The sequence below is a fragment of the Chiloscyllium punctatum genome, chromosome 46 (assembly GCF_047496795.1).
Source record: "Chiloscyllium punctatum isolate Juve2018m chromosome 46, sChiPun1.3, whole genome shotgun sequence".
NCBI lineage: Eukaryota > Metazoa > Chordata > Chondrichthyes > Orectolobiformes > Hemiscylliidae > Chiloscyllium > Chiloscyllium punctatum.
The window spans coordinates 36,754,376-36,772,781 of NC_092784.1; the positions used below are offsets into that span (position 1 = coordinate 36,754,376).

Below are 18,406 nucleotides of genomic sequence, written 5' to 3' on the forward strand. Positions count from 1 at the left end.
GCATCTTCCAAACCCACGACCATTTCCATCTGGAAGAACAAGAATGCAGATGTGCGTGAACACCACCACATTCAAGTTCTCCTCCAAGCCATCCACCATCCTGACTAGGAAGTATATCGCTGTTCCTTCACTGTCTTTGGATCAAAATCCTGGAATTCCCTCTGACATGCCATTGTGGGTGAACCCACAACAGGCAGACTACAGCAGTTCAAGAAGACAGCTCACCACCACCACCTTCTCAAGGGCAACTGGGGACAGACAATAAAATGCTGGCTCAGCCAGTGACACCCACATCCCACAAATGAACAAAAAGAAATCTGATCTTCCTTCAGAATCAGTCTATAGTAGTCCTTGCGCTCCACTGGAGCCTCCTCTGACCTTTCAACTAAAATCTATCACTATAATCATAACTCACTATTACCATCGCATGGTCCTAACTGACCTCCCCTGTTCGGAAAAGTTACGAGATCTGAAACTTGCATCTCCCCTCCATTTGGCGCCTTCTTACTACAATGAATCTCATCCCCAATACAGTACTTAGGATCCAATGAAAGGAACCTAAACTCAGAGGTATCGATGACCCGAAGAGTAACGTTTGTGCCTTTATTTACCTTGTCTTGATGTGACTGCCCTCCGCCATTTTCTTGCCCCCTTTGCCGCCGGCCGCTCAAGAGCGCGGGGCACCATGGGAATAAGCACGGGTTGTGAAGGCGGCACCAGTCTCGAGCATGCGCACTCACTTCCCCATCTCCAGTAGCTATCGGTCATTGTAGTTCTCTTCGTGCAGTGCGCACGCAGGGAAGGCCCGTAACGTCGATTCTCCTGCTCCTTGGATGCAGCCTAACCTGCCGTGCCTTTCCAGCACTCCACTCTCGATTCTGGTCCCCAGCGTTTACAGTCCTCCCTCCGGGTTTACGAGGGGGAAATGAGCGGTCGTCCTCCCGCTCCTGCGCGCGCATGCTTTGCGCCCCTTGGTCCCTGCCCTCACCCCGCGAGCCGGCGCGAGGTGGCGCTTTCCCAACCGTCAATAACGGCCGCTTTTCGGGCAGGGTGGGGCGAGGGTTCTCCGGAAAGAGCCGAATAAACCCGAACGGCCACCCCAGGGGAAAGTTCCCGGAGGTGCGCGACGAAAATCGGCCAGGGCAGACTTCTCCAGGTAAATGTAGGTAACCGGGGTTGTGTATGTGAAGATGGTCGAGGAAGAGGTGGAGGAAGGGACAGGTTACCTGGTGTGGCTGTCCTTCGGGCTTGGGATGTGCCGTGTTTTGTGAGTGAGCTTTACCTGGGCAGGGGCGGGCCACTCAGGTGAGTGTCTCAGGTTGGAGCTGCCACCTGAGCGAATAGATCAACGCAGTCTCCAGGTGTTTGACCAAACTCTCAACATTGAAAGTGCTTGGCTCCAGCTGAGTCCCTGACATGTGTTAATATCTCTTGGAAAGTTTCTGTCGTGCCTTGTATTTAAAAAAAAATCTTCATAATGTCTTCTCACTTCAAAGTTAGCAAAGACCCTTTTGAGAAGGGGTCTTTCTTATCCAGAATCCAGTTGTGGTTCTGTGGCTCTCCAGACTACCAGGATTCTCGGTCTTGATCCTGTCCTTTTTTGAGGTTCGTGTTTTTTCTGAATTTGTTTTTGCTGTCATCTTTTCAGATGATTAACATCTGTGGATTTCTTTGTCTGTGTCTGTCCTTTGAAAACTTCACACAGGTAATCAACATGCACTCCATTATATTCATTGCAAATTTCCGCCTCTGCTTCTTTTGTGTCTTTTATATTGTTTTATTCCATTCCAATACCTATCTCTGTTTAATGTCTATTCTAGTAATGTGCCCAAACTAGTGTACCTTTTTTATGATGCTATGCACTAAATTGATGTTTTTCCACATCTATTTCTAGTACTTCATTGTTAGCTTTTTTGTCAGTGTGGGACGTGTGGAATGTCCTATTCTATGTCTGCCATGTGGATTTTTGGTTAGATATGTTGGCAAGGCATGTAGCATCACAATGTTCTTTTCCTACAATTCAGACTTATTTTATGTGTCAACATATCTCTTCTGACAAAGTTTCCCCTTGGAGCTCTTTGGGATGGGTTACGTGAAGAGGTAGTAGTTTCAGTCACCTATAATCCTACTAGCTGAATTGACGGTGATCAAAAGAAGCCTTTATTTTAAACTCTGAATTGCTAGTGTGTTGAGGGAAGTGTTGTTCCAGGAAGTGTATGGCTTAATTTAGAAAGCCTTTGTTACTGACAACAGGTGATATGCAAAAATAATAGCTGGCATGTCATGCGGTAATTGCTGTATGTGCAAATATATTGGTGGGGGATGGGAATTAAGTGACAAATGTAACAATTGGTTTCAACAAAACCAACAATTGTGACCATTATACATTTTTAAGTTACTTCAGAGGATTGATCACAGATTTAAAAACTGCATCTAAGGACAAAAGGATAACGAGACAGAATAGGGCCCCCTTATAGATCAGCGAGGCTGCCTATGTGTGGAACTGCAGGAGATGGGGAGGTACAAACTGAGTATTTTGCATCAGTGTTTATTGTGGCCCCATATCTCGAGAAAGATATACTAGCCCTGGAGCATGTTCAAAGGAGGTTCACAAGAATGATTAGATTAGATTACAGTGTGGAAACAGGCCCTTCGGCCCAACAAGTCCACAGTGACCCGCCGAAGCGTAACCCACCCATACCCCTACATTTACCCTTACCTAACACTACAGGCAATTTAGCATGGCCAATTCACCTGACCTGCACATCTTTGGATTGTGGGAGGAAACCGGAGCACTCGGAGGAAACCCACGCCGACACTGGGAGAACGTGCAAACTCCACACAGTCAGTCGACTGAGGCGGGAATTGAACCCGGGTCTCTGGCGCTGTGAGGCAGCAGTGCTAACTAATGGTCCCAGGAATGAAAAGCTTAACATATGACAAATGTTTGAGGACTCTGGGTTATACTCAATGGAGTTTAGAAGTATGGGGGGAAATCTAATTGAAACTTGCAGAATATTGAATGGTCCGGACAGAGTAAATGGTGGAAAGTTGTTTCCATTGGTTGGAGAGACTAGGACCCAAGGGCATAGCCTTAGAGTAAAAGGGAGACCTTTTTAGAACAGAGATAAGGAGAAACCCCTTCAGCCAGAGAGTGATGAATCTATGGAATTAATTGACACAGAAGGCTGTGGAGGTCAGGTCGTTGAGTATATTTAAGACTGAGATGGATAGGTTCCTGAGGATCAAGGGTTACAGGGAGAAAGTGAGAGAATGGAGTTGAGAAACGTATCAGCCATGATATGTTTCTCAACTCCTATATCTGCTCCTATATCTTATGGTCTTATGATATGGAGGATATAGAACATGGGGAATTAAACACTGATGTATTGAAAAATGTCCATATTACAGAGGAGGTGGTGCTGCATGGCTTAAAATGTGGTAAAGATGAATAAATCCCCAGAACCTGATCAGGTGTACCCAGAACTCTGGGAAGCTAAGGAAGCTGGGCCCCTTGCTGAGATATTTGTATCATCGATAGCAACAGGTGAGGTGATGGAAGACTGGAGGTGGTACCACTATTTAAGTAAGATGATAAGAAAAAGCCAGGGAACAGTAGACCAGTGAGTCTGACATCAGTGGTGGGCAAGTTATCGGAAGGAATCCTGAGGGACTGGATTTATGTACTTGGAAAGGCAAGGGGTGGTCAACACGCCTTATTAACTTGATTGAGTTTTTTGAAGAAGTAACAAAGAGGATTGATAAGAGCAGAATGGTAGCCTTCAACTGGTTAGCAAGGTTAGATCACATAGAATACAGGGAGAACTGGCCATTTGGATACAGAACTGCAGAATAAATTTACAAGGATCTGAGTTATAGGATGAGTTTGGACCAGCTAGGGAGTTTTTCTTTGCAGCATATGGGACTGAGCGGGATCTTATAGAAGTGTATGAGATCATAAGAGGTGTGAAATTGGTGATTGCACTCAGTATTTTTCCCAGGATTGGGGAATCGAAGACTGGAGGGCATCGGTTTAAGGCTAGAGGGGAAAGAATAAAAGGGAACCTGAGGGGCAACGTTTTTTGCAGAGGGTGTTATGCATATGGAATGAGCTGCCTGCAGCAGTAATTGAGGTGGTACATCAACAACATTTAAAAGGCATTTGGACAAATAAAAGGATAGGAAAATTTTAGATGGATATGGGCCAAGAGCAGATAAATGGGGTTAGTGTGAATGGACATTTTGGTCAGCACAGACCAGTTTGGGCTGAAGAGCCTGTCTCTGTGCTATGACTCTGAACATCTCAAATTTCTCAGGTCTGGCGGTATCTGTGGAGGGAAAAGAGTTGACCTTTCGATAACTCTTCAATATATCACTGGACTTGAAACGCTTTCTCTTCACTGATGCTGCCAAAGCTGCTGAACTACTCCAGAAATGTGTTTTTCTTTGATTGTGGGAGTCATCTCTAACTTCAAAAGAATTCTATTCCACATTTTATTTTTGCCTTTTGGTATAGATTTCTGTTCATTTTTATGCAGAATGGTCCAGAATTGAGTTAGCATGCCAATGTTGGAAGATGTGGAGGTAGTCACCTTGGGCCTGACAACTTTAATATGTTAAAATAATGTGACCAAGTTGTAACTGCCACACGAGTTTAGAGAATGTAACTTCCTGGGTAATATCGCCCAACATTGTGGTTTGCTGCAATGTGACAGTCAGCATTGGATAACAGAATACAGACAAGGAGCATTTGTTAAAGGATTGAGATATCGCCCACTGAATGAGTAAATAACTACCTAAAGATAGCTGGGAATGCAATAGGTAGATGAAGGAGGGGGTGAAAGTGATAGGGTGGAGCTGATAGGTGGAAAGGAAGATGGCTAGGTTGGCAATGAGTGGGAGATCACAGCAATAAAGGGCTTTGAATGGTACCCAGACCTGCACCGAAACATTGCAAGTTTACTTGCAGCATTTGCGTTGAAGTTGCCTGGCAGGCAGCTATGATAAAGCAAGAATGGAGTGCCAGCCCTTTTTAAGAAGGTTATACCCAAAACATTGACTTCTGCACCTCCTGATGCTGCCTGGCTTGCTGTGTTCTTCCACCCTCCTGCTTTTCTACAATAATTAAGTGAGCTTCCATATCTAATCACATGACTGTTTTTTCTATAGTGGCTTGAAATGCCTAGTGACTACATGCCACACATCCAGAGGAGATTGATGTATGAAAAGGAGAATGTGATAGTGAGCTTCAGAAGGCTTTATTTCTGTTCTGATGCTTTCTTACAAAAGTTGGCTGGAGATTTGGCCCAAGGGCATTCACTGACTTTCACTACCCACCACACCAAAGTCTATGTATGGTTGCAGAGCCTTGTTATCGATACTCTAAATTATTGTCACATGTACTCAAGTACAGAAGTACAAGAGCATAGTGAAATGTATGTAATGTGCCCACACATCTTGGGCATGAAGATAAAAATTTAAGCATTACCATCATAGAATAAGTAGAAAAATAAATAAGATAAACTCCTTAATAGACAAATAAAGGGCAAATTTCAACAGTTTTTGAGTCTGGGAGATCTCTGCTGCCTTTTCTTGATGTCGCCACTGCAGATACTGGGGGGCTTCCTTCACTGCTCGCTCTTCCTGCGTTGAGCTGCAATACCATTGCTGCTGCTACTGCTGCTGAAGCCTCACTAATCTCCTGCTGCCTGTGAAACATGCCCAGGCGTGATCCACTTACACCAAGAGTCCATGTCAAACGTCCAAGCTAAGATATTACTATGCTGGGCCAAGAGACCTCCGTCTGTTGCCGAGAGGCCAAACTGAGAAACTGCCATGGGCTGCCGAGAGACCGGGCCAAGACACCACCACATCAGGCCAAGAGACTGCCATGGCCCAGACCGAGAGACCGGGCAGAGACGCTGCCACTCTGAGCCAAGAGACCACCTTGGGACGCTGAGAGGCCGTCATAGGCCTGGCCAGGCCGAGAGGACGCCACACCAGGTCTGTGCTGAGGCCAGGAGAAAAGAAACAGAGGAACAAAAGAGAAAGGAGTTGATAAGTAAATTAAGCAAATTAATACAGATCTGATATTAATTCTGGAATATTTCTAGATGTGTGACTTGTCATTTTGGCTGGACGGTGCATTTCAAAATTGAAATGAGTGTTTGTTTTCTGGGTGTGTGTCTCTCTGTATGTGAGGAGTATGCATCTGTTCCACACAAATTAGTTCATTGCAGGTGGCTAATACCACTGCTGACTGGTTTTATTACAGTAAGAGTTTTGTCATGAATGTTGAACACAGCCTTTAGGAAGCCTATTACTTGTGAGGCTGTGATGACTAATAAACTGATGGATTAAGCTCAGGTGGCTTGTCAATGTTATCACAACTGTGAACTGCTTCATTGCCTTGGAAACCACTGCCTGCAGCTGTGCTGTTTAAATTGCACACTTGCAACATTTACCATTTCTGTTTACTCCTCTTTATCATCATTTTATGAATTTTGGTCTGAAGTGGAACAGTGGCTTATGATTGAAAGGCCAATGGCACTACACTTTACAACACTGCAAACGTGTAATGTGAGAGACGTAGCAGGGTTTAACTGGTTGTTAGTCATCTAATGTCAGGGTTCAAATGAATTTGCTTTCTTTCTCGAATGTAATTTGAACATGCATCTTATTTTCAGAATGCTGAAGATATTTTTAATTGTGTAACACATGTTTTGAGATTAAAACAAATTTGCTTATGAAGGTGCAGTCATTTAGTTTGATTCACCTTGTTCAGTTTGTGAAGGATCTCTTACTCGAATGCATTAGCACATTCATGACGTGTTATGTCCAGGAAGAATGTCAGTGTCAATATTGTACTCCAATTAAACTGTGTTATTGATCCACCTAAGTGCTTTCATTTGGGATCTTGCCAGCATTAAAGGTAGCCCTTCCCAATTTTCCAGTTCCATAAAATTGAAACCAGAAGCATGGAAAAGCAAATAGGACTGAGTTTCCAAGGCTTGGAGCTGAAGTATAGAGCCCTTCTGTTAGAACCATAGACACCATACAATATGGAAGCAAACCATTCAGTCCATCAAGTCCACAGCTACTCTCAGAGCATCCCAGCCTAACCCTGTAACCCTGCTAATCTACCTAACCTACATATCCCTGAACGCTATAAGCAACTTAGCATGGTCAACCACCTAACCTGCACATCTTTGGACTGTGGGAGGAAACTGGAGCACCCAGAAGAAACACATGCAGACATAGGGAGAATGTTCAAATTCCACAGGCAGTCTCCCAAGAGGGGAGTCGAACCCAGGTCCCTGACAATGTGAGGCTGCAGTGCTAACCACTGAGCCACCATGCCACTATATAAAGGTGATATTGTAAAGGGATAAGAGATCTTCTGTTGAAAGGCACACTTTGTGTGAATTTAATGAAAGCTCCATTTGAAAGCTTTTGTTTGTTTTTCAGGCACTAACACACAAATTTCCTGGATTTTCTATTTTTGAATTTCAAAACACAACATTTCCAAGTTTTGTTTATCCTCTGTCATGAAGCATTCTTTCTCACAGTACAGTACAAATTAAAATGATTCAGAGCTGTTTTGCCATTACTGATTGCAGTCTCATCATTGGAAGGAAGATATTTGTGGTTGGTGTGGTTCATGTGTTACATGACAAAATTTTGATTACTCAAATATCATGAGACCGCATTAATGAAATGTTGCACGGCTTTTATTTTTAATGAAGCCAAATAAATGGACTCTTCTATAGAATAATAGGGGAATTCAATTTCTCTTGCCCTTGGTTTTTTAAAATAGTTTTATGGCAAGTGCAGTGTTTCGGTTAGTAGTGATTAACCATTAATCATTAGATTTCACTTCCATATTTTGAGGTGTTGCTCATTTCATGCTGGAAGATGTCAGTTGTAGCTTAGTGGTTGGTGACATTTTCAGCCCTGACTCAAAGTTGTGAATTCAAGTCACTCCAGGAACTCAGCACAATAGTTATACAAGTCCTGAAAGAGCTGCAGTTTTGGGTGTGCTGTTTTTCTGATGTCACTTCAAACCAAGATACTATCTGACCCTACATGTAATTTGAAGGATGCAGCAGTAGTTTTTTGAAGAACAACAGGAGGCTTCTCCCATTTCTGTATTCTGTTCAATATTTATCCCACAGTCAACATCAACACTTAGCAGATTATCAGGTTAATGTAGAACAGTACAGGCCCTTCAGCCCTCGATGTTGTGCTGACATTTTATCCTACTCAAAGACCAAACTAACAAACTACCCTTCATTTTATGATTATCCATGTGCCTATCCAAGAGTCGCTGAAATGTCCCTAATATATCTGACTCTACTATCACTGCTGGCAGTGCATTCCACACAACCACTCTGTGTAAAGAACCTACCTCTGACATCTCCCCTAAACCTTCCTCCAGTCAGCTTAAAATTATGCCCCTTCATGAGAGCCATTTCCACCCTGGGAAAAAAGTTTCTGGCTATCCATCTATGCCTCTCATCATCTTGTACACTTCTATCAAGTCACCACTCATCCTTCTTTGCTGCACTGAGAAGTGCCCTAGCTCTCGTAACCTTTCTTCATAAGATATGCCCTCCTTTCCAGACGGCATTAAATCTCCTCTGCACCCTCTCTAAAGCTTCCACTTCCACATCCTTCCTAGAATGAGGCGACCAGAACTGAACACAGTACTCCAAATGTGGTCTAACCAGAGCTTCATAGAGCTGCAGCATAACCTCTCAGCTCTTAAACTCAATCCTCCTACTAATGAAAGCTGATACGCCATTTGCCTTTATAACAACTTTATCAACTTGGGTAGCAACTCTGAGAGATCTATGGACATGGACCCCAAGATCCCTCGACACTGCCAAGAACCCCACCTTTAACCCTGTTATCGGCATTCAAATTCGGCCTTCCAAAATGAATCACTTTACACTTTTCCAGGTTGAATTCTATCAGCCACTTCTCAGCCCAGTTCTGCATCCTTCAATGTCCCGTTACAACCTACAACAGCTCTCCATGCTATCCACCACTCCTCCAACCTTTGTGTCACCCTTCCACTTCTTCATACAAGTAATTTATAAAAATCACAAACAGCAGAGGTGTTTAAGAACCCAGAAAGATCCCTGCAGAATACCACTAGTCACCAAAGCCCAAGCTGAACACTTTTCATCTTCTATCACCCTCTGTCTTCTATGGGCCAGCCAATTCTGTGTCCAGACTACCAAATTTTCCTGTATCCTATGTCTCCTTACTTTCTGACTGAGCCGACCACAGGAAACCTTCTCAAATACCTTGCTAAAACCTATATACAACACATCATCCAACTTCATCAGTTTGTTTTGTCACATTCTCAAATAATTCAGTAAGGCTTGAGCATGATGTGCCCCTTCCAAAGCCATACTAACTATCTCTAATCAAGCTATGCTTTTCCAAATACTCAGAAATCCTGTCTCTCAGAATCCTCTCCAGTAATTTGCCCACCACCAACATAAGACTGATTAATTGATTGGTCTGTAATTCCCAGGGATTATCCCTATTCCCTTTTGTTAATCCAAGGGAATACCAACGTTTCCTACCCTCCAATCATCTGGTACTACTCCAGTGGACAGTGAGGTTGCAAAGATCATTGCCAAAGGTGCAGCAATCTCTTCTCTCCCTTCCCATAGGAACCTTGGTATATCCTGTCTGGCCCAGGGGACTTACCTATCTCATGTTTCTCAAAATTTCCAGCGCACACTCCTTCCTTATATCAACCTGTTCAAGCATATCCGCCTGTTTCATGCAATCATCACAAACAGCAAGGTCCCTCTCGCTAGTGAATACTGAAGCAAAATATTCATTAAGGACCTCCCCTACCTCCTTTGACTCCAGGCACAAGTTCCCTCCACTATCCTTGACTGGCCCTACCCTCACTCTGACCATCCTCTTGTTTCTCATATAAGTGTAGAACACCTTGGGGTTTTGCTAAATCCTACCTGCCAAGGCTTTTTCATGTCCCTTTCTAGATCTCCTAAGTCCATTCTTCAATTCCTTCCTGGCTGCCTCAACCCTCTAGAGCCCTTTCTTATCCTTGCTTTCTCAACTTTATTAAGCATTCAAAGTTTGGGAGAAGATTTGTAGCTCGGATGCTCATTGTTGTGGTTCTGTTCGCCGAGATGGGAATTTGTCTTGCAAATGTTTCGTCCCCTGTCTAGGTGACATCCTCAGTGCTTGGGAGCCTCCTGTGAAGCGCTTCTGTGCTGTTTCCTCCGGCATTTATAGTGGCCTGTCTCTGCCGCTTCCGGTTGTCAGTTCCAGCTGTCCGCTGTAGTGGCCGGTATATTGGGTCCAGGTCGATGTGTTTGTTGATAGAATCTGTGGATGAGTGCCATGCCTCTAGGAATTCCCTGGCTGTTCTCTGTTTGTTTGGCTTGCCCTATAATGGTAATGTTGTCCCAGTCGAATTCATGTTGCTTGTCATCTGTGTGTGTAGCTACTAAGGATAGCTGGTTGTGTCGTTTCGTAGCTAGTTGGTGTTCATGGATGTGGATCGTTAGCTGTCTTCCTGTTTGTCCTATGTAGTGTTTTGTATAGTCCTTGCATGGGATTTTGTACACTACATTGGTTTTGCTCATGTTGGGTATCGGGTCCTTCGTTCTGGTGAGTTGTTGTCTGAGAGTGGCTGTTGGTTTGTGTGCTGTTATGAGTCCTAGTGGTCGCAGTAGTCTGGCTGTCAGTTCGGAAATGCTCCTGATGTATGGTAGTGTGGCTAGTCCTTTGGGTTGCGGCATGTCCTCGTTCCGTTGCCTTTCCCTTAGGCATCTGTTGATGAAATTGCTAGGGTATCCGTTTTTGGCGACTACCTTGTATAGGTATTCCTCTTCCTCTTTTTGCAGTTCTGGTGTGCTGCAGTGTGTTGTGGCCCTTTTGAATAGTGTCTTGATGCAACTTCATTTGTGTGGTGGGGTGGTTACTTTTCATAGTTTAGGACTTGGTCTGTGTGTGTGGCTTTCCTGTAAAACCTTTGGTGAATTCTCCATTCGGTGTTCTCTGTACCATCACGTCTAGGAATGGGAGTTGGTTGTCCTTTTCTTCCTCTCTAGTGAATCGGATTCCTGTGAGTGTGGCGTTGATGATCTGGTGTGTGTTCTCTATTTCTGTGTTTTTAATTATTACAAAGGTGTCATCCACATATCTGACCCAGAGTTTAGGTTGAATTTGCGGTAAGACTGTTTGTTCTAACTTTTGCATTACTGCTTCTGCTATGAGTCCAGAGATCGGTGAGCCCATGGGTGTTCTGTTGATTTGTTCATATTATCTGGCTGTTGAATGTGAAGTGTGTTGTGAGGCACAAGTCCAGTAGTTTAAGTATGCCGACTTTGTTGATAGGTTCAACGTCCTGTTGTCTGTTATGTCTGTCCAGCAGGTTGGCTATTGTTTCTCTGGCGAGGGTTTTGTCGATAGAGGTGAACAGTGCCGTTACATTGAATGAGACCATAGTTTCTTCCTTGACTATGTGTATATTTCTGATGATGTCCAAGAATTCCTGAGTCGATTGTATAGATTGTCTGGATCCGCAAATTCAACCCAGACTTATTAAGCATTCTTCTTCCTCTTGACTAGATGTTCCACATCTCCTGTCATCTAAGGTTCCTTCATTCTGCCATCCCTTTCTTGTCTCAGTGGGACAAACCTGTCAAACATTCGCAGCAAATTTCTGTCGTGCATTTCCCTGAGAATATATGTTCCTAATTAATGCCCCAAACTTCCTGTTTTTATAGCATTGTAATCTCCCCCTCCTCCACTTAAATACTTTCCCACACCATCTGCTCCTATCCCCCTCCACTACTATAGTAAAGGTCAGGGAATTGTGAGCACTATATAAAGTCGAACATGTTGCAAGCCTAAAGGATAATCCTAATGACTGTGGTTTTGATGTTTTAACAGTATGATGAGTGGCACCGTTTGAAGAGTTTAATCAACAAACTCAGGTACTTGACTTGCTGCAGCATCGCAATCCTTTTATTGTCACTAAATATGGAAATCTCAATTGAAAACAAAGGTAGTGGCACTTTAATATGGGGCCACTGGTATTCTACTGTTCTCTCACTGATGCATGTCAGAAGCAGTGTTCTCCAGGCTTCATTCATTGTCTTCCTCATGTGAGTTCCTTTTTACAGTTTTCAGTAGAAGGCAGCAACAAAACATTAATACCTGTGCATTATTCAAGCTTAGAAACAGGAAGTGGCAAATAGATATAAATAGTTGCCCAACGGCTTTCTTGCAGTGAAGCTCTTTGGCTTTCCTCAGTAAATGCCCTCCTTGGCACAGCACTGATGGAGTGCTTTGAGGAGATAACTCATTTCGTGGATAAAAGGGAACCATGGAAATACTGTACTTAGAGTCCCGGATGATGATTGATAAGGTGCCAAATTCAAAGCTTATTGTAGCCTATTAGTATGGTTAGAAGGGTCTTTTTTAGATTGAGAAGATGTAATGAGTGTTGTGCCATAAGGATTAGTTTAGGGATCTCCAAGAGTTTACGTAACTGACCTAAATGAAGGGACAGGTTTTGTGACCAAATATGCTGATGACAATGATAGGTAGGAAAGTAAGTTGCGAAAAAGACAAAAGGAGGTTACAAAAATATATAGATAGGTTTAATGAGTGAGAAAAGATCTGGCAAATGGAGTACAATGTGGGAAAATGTGAAATTGTCCATTTTGGCAGGAAAATTAAATAAAATGCATATGATCAAAATGGAGACGCAATTCAGAGCTCTGAGGTGCAGTGGGACCTGAGTTCTCTTGTACATGAATTGCAAAAAACATTAATATGCAGGTACATCAAGGACTTAGGAAAGCTAATAGAATGCTCTAATTTATCAGAAGGAGAACTGAAGACAAAAGTAGGTGTGTTATGCATCAATCACAGAGCACTGGGGAAACAAAATCTGGAGTGTTGTGTACAATATTAGTCACTTTATTGAGGAAGAATATAAATCCTTTGGGGCAGTTAAGCAGTTTAGTGGACTAATAGCTGGAATGGGCAGGTGAATGCACACAGTAAGTATCAGGAATAAGGCAAGTTAGCTTGTGGCACAGTTCAAAATTGGCAAGTATGACATGGTGGGCATCACAGATGTGATTGCAAGGTGATCAGGATTGAGAGCTGAATATACATCCTATTGAAAAGATAGACAGGTGGGCAGAGGGGGTGGCGTTCTTTATTACTAACAAATGAAATTAAATCAATAGTAAGACAATAAGTAGGTTAGATGGTGTAGAATCTGTGTGAGTAGAATTGAGGAACCACAAAGGCAAAAAAAACCTATAGTTAGTGTTATGTACAGGCCTCCAAACAGTAATCAGGAGCTAGGGCATCAGATACACCAGGAGATAGAAAAGGTGTGTAAGAAGAGCAAAGTTACAGTGATCATGGGAAATATGCAGCTGGACTGGGAATCAGGTTGTAATGGATTGCAAGAAAGGAATTTGTGGAATGTCTACGAGATGGCTTTTTGGGGCAGTTTGTGGTGGAGCCCACTAGAGAATAGGCAATACTGGATTTATTGTGCACTGAGGCAGACTTGATAAGGGAGCTTCAGGTGAAGAAAGCCTTAGGAGGCAATGACCATAATATCATTGAATTTACTCTGCAATTTGAGAAGGAGAAGATAGAATCTGAATCAGAATCAGAGCTAATGGTATTACAGCTGAATAAAGCCAACTATTGAGGCATGAGGGAGGAGCTGGGTAGAAATGATTGGGATTCTGGATTAGTGGTGCTGGTAAAGCACAGCAGTTCAGGCAGCAGCCGAGGAGCAGTAAAATCGACGTTTCGGGCAAAAGCCCTTCATCAGGAATACAGTATTCCTGATGAAGGGCTTTTGCCCGAAACGTTGATTTTACTGCTCTTCGGCTGCTGCCTGAACTGCTGTGCTTTTCTAGCACCACTAATCCAGAATCTGGTTTCCAGCATCTGCAGTCATTGTTTTTTTACCTAGAAATGATTGGGAGAGGAGCCTAGCAAGGGAAGACAGTGGAACAGCAATGGTAGGAGTTTCTGGGAGTAATTCAGGAGACAGCAGAGATTCATCCTGAGGGAAAAGAAAGATGGTACAGGAGGATGAGGCAACCATGGCTGATGAGGGAGGTCAGGGATAGCATAAAAGCAACAGGGAAAGTATGTAATGTGGCGAAGGGTAGTGGGAAACCAGAGGACTGGGAAGCTTACAAAGACCAACAGAGGGTAACAAAAAAAGTAAGGAGGGAGAAGATTAAATATGAGGGTAAGCTAGCCAGTAATATAAAGGAAGACTGTAAGAGTTTCTTTAGATATATAAAGGGCAAAAGAGGACATTGGGCCGCTGGAATATGACACTGGAGAGATAATAGTGGGCAACAAGGAAATGGCTGAGGAACTGAATAATTATTTTGTCAGTCTTCACAGTCAACTGAATAATTTTGTTGTCAATACTATATCTGTGTAGAAATTGGCTGCTGTGTTCCCCTCACTACAAGTTTGACTTTGACTTTGCTTCAAATGTATTTAATTAGCTGCACAGAACTTCGGCTCATTCTTCAGTCATGGAGGGCGTTACAGAAATGCTATTCTTTGCATCCTGTTTCGGCGCAATTATGTCATTTGCTTTGTTCTTCCCTGTTTTAACCTGATACTTTTATAAGTAGCATTGGTATCCAGAGAACTTGTATTCAAAGAATTGTAGATGCAGGTTAAATGCTGCAATAAAATGAGGAACATTAGCTTGTCAGGCCTCGAACCTGGAGAAGGTTGAAATGAAATCTCTATGGCTGTTGTTGATTTGTGGTTACTGAGTCAGTGTGATCTGGGAGGAATTACTTCACTTGTTGACTCATGGTTTTAAACTTTCCAAATAAACTTCAGTCCTCAAAAAGACTAGTCTTTCTTAATCTAGTGCTCACCAAAATGTGTTTTGTTATTGTAAGATGTGAAGTAGATGCCAACCCATGTTGAAGTCAAATTCCCAGATATGTGCTCCCCTGAAAATGGAGTCCTTTTTTTCTTTACAGATTTTTTAAAAACGATATATAAATGCTCTCATTCCATTCTTCTGCAACTCTTCAACTTGTGATCAGCTGCCTATGCTGTGTCCTTCCATTCCTAGCCCACCATGCCAATGAAGCTTTCCCACTGCCTGAGCCTTGTATTTCAACTTTTTTTTTATTTTGTTCTGCCCCCCCCATGCCCTTTGTGATGAACAAATTCTGATCTGCTCTTGCTCCCTGGACACTGTTCCCATTAACCTGCTGGGAGAAAGTGAGGACTGCAGATGCTGGAGATCAGAGCTGAAAATGTGTTGCTGGAAAAGCGCAGCAGGTCAGGCAGCATCCAAGGAGCAGGAGGATCGACGTTTCGGGCATGAGCCCTTCTTCGGGTTCCTGAAGAAGGACTCATGCCCAAAACGTCAATTCTCCTGCTCCTTGGATGCTGCCTGACCTGCTGTGCTTTTCCAGCAACACATTTTCAGCTCCCATTAACCTGCTGACCACCTAACTTCCCTTCCTTTCCTAACTCCCAAATAAACTTAACGTTACTACTATCCCTTTCTCTTTCAAAACTTACCTGCTATGAATAGTCATGACGGGCTGAATAATGAATAGTTATGTAATTATGTAATGTAATTCTGCTATTCTAATCATCACCCTCTCCTCAAACAAAGAGTAGCTCTTTGTTTCTCCATCCTTGCAAACCAGAAGACACTGCAGAATTAGGCCATTTGGCCCAATTTCGATCACCGCTGATAAGTTTCTGAACCCCATTCTCTTGCCTTCTCCCCAAAACCCTTACCAATCAAGAGTTTGTCTGTCTCTGTCTTAAATTTACTCAATGACTTGGCCTCAACAGCCTTCTGCTATAATGCGTTTCACTGATTTACCACCCTCTGGCTAGAGAAATTCCTCTTCATCTCTGAAGGGGTCATCCCTTCATTCTAAGGCTGTGCCCTTGGGTCCTAGTCTGTCCCAGTGGATTCATCTTCTCTACCTTGACTCTATACAGTATCTCAGCATTCTGTAAAGTTCAGCCAATTCCCCATCCCCACCATCCTGCTGAGAAAGTTTATAGCCTTAAATGTTATCCTTTAAACATTTAGACTAAAATGTAATTTTGAGGTATAGAACACATTTGTTGCATAAAGAAAATGGTATGGTAGGAAAGATAAGTAAGAACATTTGCCTTAACATCAGCAAATCTGTATAAATGAGACACTGAGTGATAACATTCGTGTTATCGACAGTAACGCCTTTGTAAATCTGTGTATAAAAATAGTCTGTTTTTGATAATAGGACAGAGTAGCTGGCCACGGCTCTTGAAAGAAGAGCGATTTTTTTTCTTTTTTTTTCTTTTGTTTTTTTTTAAAAACTCTCCTGGGTTATTAGAATCTAGTTAGCCTGGCTTATAGGTATCAGTGTTATGTTGTAACAGTGATGCTTTTAATGAAGGGGATAATTAAAATTAAACTAAACTGTCTGTAAGTGTTTTTTTTATTCCAGGCCACCAAAGAATACAATCTCCGGGACGAACCATGAGAGAGGCTTACTGGTTGAGTTCATAAGGAATTCCCTGTGCCGTCTCATTTGTACTTTAACACTCCCTCGCTAATCCTTCTAAAAAACAGAATGGATTCAGAGTCCTCAACCAGCCTTTCATCGTCAGGATCGTTTTTGTAAACCTCTTCTGGATTCCCAAACACACACACACCCTTCTAGAGACATGTTCACAAGATTCTAAAAGCAGTCTGACCAGAGCCTTGTATAGTATACCGCTGCTCTTGTATTCTAGCTGTCTTGAATTGAATTTGCTTGACTAACTGCCAAATAAACCTGCATGTTAACCTTAAAAAAAAAATCCTGAACTAGAACTTCTAAGTCCCTTTGTGCTTCAGATTTCTAAAGTTTTTCCCTGTTCAGGAAAAAATCTACATCTCTACTGTGGGGTTGTGTTCAAATAACTACCAAAACTGAAAGTGCCAAAAATAGAATCACAGCATAAGTTCAAGGTTGCAATAGAATCTCCAAATACCGTTCTTACAAGAGCCCCTTTATACACAGTTTTTACATACATTAAAATTTCATTACTATGGTGATAGTTTTTTTTTAATTTCTAGTACACAAAGGTTTGAATGGCTTCTGTCCTGGGAGACAGGAGATAGCACATGTTTTAACCTAAGTGCTGGCTGCTACTTCTGATGGGATGTCTGCCTGATTTAGTTGCATAATTAGAAGGTGTTAGTCCTTTTGTCTTTTAAGTTATGAAATATTAGTAAAAATGCTAGGCCTATAATCCTCTAAATAAGTTAAATATTATACCTGAAATTAATAAAAGAATAAAGGATATTAAACTGATTACTGCAGCTAGGTTGTGAAATTTATTTGCCGGTATGAGCTTCATTCATTCATGGAAGCGCTGTTTTGTCAGTTAGTTTCTTCAAGGGATAATGGCCCAGTTAAAAGGTATTTAACAGGTACTTAATCTACTCAGGTCCAGGAGACTATTATTAAGGACTAATTGATATTATGATGTTTTGGGGAGACTTGGTAGGGATGGTATTGTTCTGTATGAGATGGTTGGTGAGGGCTGATTTAATATTGTATTGTTCTGTATTCTGAGGTAAACATTGCTTATAATGTACAGTAGAACCTCAATTATCCGAACGAGGCGGGCAGGGAATTTTTTTTCAGATAACTGGAAATGAGTGCTAATTTATGAGCGCCAGTTATCCACAATGCACGCCATAATGCGTTTGAGTGATAACTGAATGCTGAGTTACCTAATACTGTTCTTACGGGACCTTGAGATGTTGTTTGGATAATTGATGTTCGGATAATTGATGTTCAGATAACTGAGGTTCTACTGTAATGGGTTTTAAAGGTTTTTTAAATTTGGATACTACAGTAAATAACAGGGTTAGTAAAGAATTATGAATGGGCTAGTGAGTGAGATAATAAAGATCGCCTATCTCATAACACAATGTCCTACAGTACGCGCCCCCCCCCCCCCCCCCCCTTTGATTGAAATTAAAATGTTTCGTAGAGACTTGGTGGGGATTGTATTGTTCTATGCTACAATTATTCAGAGATAAACACTGCTTGGAGTAAGGGCTGATAAGGTGCGAAAATGCAGTACAAAGAAACCAAGGTTACCCGGTATTTGATTATCCAAATATCGGATTATCCAGCAAGATCACAAAATCCCAATACTCGGCTAAACTGTTATCCGGCATTCGATTATCTGGAATTCAATTAACCAAATGAAATACTCCCCGTCTGTGTCATTTGGATAATCGAGGTTCCTCTGTAATGGGTTTGAAAGGATTGTTTTTAAATTTCGATAATACAGAACCGGAGTTTCATGAGTGAATGAA

The 18,406-nt window shown here is 42.3% G+C and overlaps 2 protein-coding genes across 7 annotated transcripts in view; one reads left to right on the plus strand and one right to left on the minus strand.

Annotated features, from left to right (window-relative positions):
• Nucleotides 1-843, minus strand: part of dsn1 (DSN1 component of MIS12 kinetochore complex) — a 32,778-nt gene extending 31,935 nt beyond the window's left edge. For both annotated transcript variants that reach the window (XM_072564034.1, XM_072564031.1), the window contains exon 1: nt 612-843. In XM_072564034.1, the coding sequence (XP_072420135.1) occupies nt 612-640 (29 nt within the window). In that variant the 5' untranslated portion in view covers nt 641-843. The remainder of the gene's footprint in view (nt 1-611) is intronic.
• Nucleotides 844-983: 140 nt separating this feature from the next.
• The window catches only part of mvb12a (multivesicular body subunit 12A), a 44,775-nt gene continuing 27,352 nt past the window's right edge, over nt 984-18,406 (plus strand). The window contains exons 1-2 of one of the 5 annotated variants that reach the window (XM_072564040.1): nt 994-1,156; nt 1,649-1,705. In XM_072564040.1, the coding sequence (XP_072420141.1) occupies nt 1,649-1,705 (57 nt within the window). In that variant the 5' untranslated portion in view covers nt 994-1,156. Of the gene's footprint in view, nt 1,163-1,187; nt 1,306-1,648; nt 1,706-18,406 lie in introns of those variants that run through there. The other 4 variants (XM_072564038.1, XM_072564036.1, XM_072564037.1 and 1 more) reach the window with 4 other exon arrangements.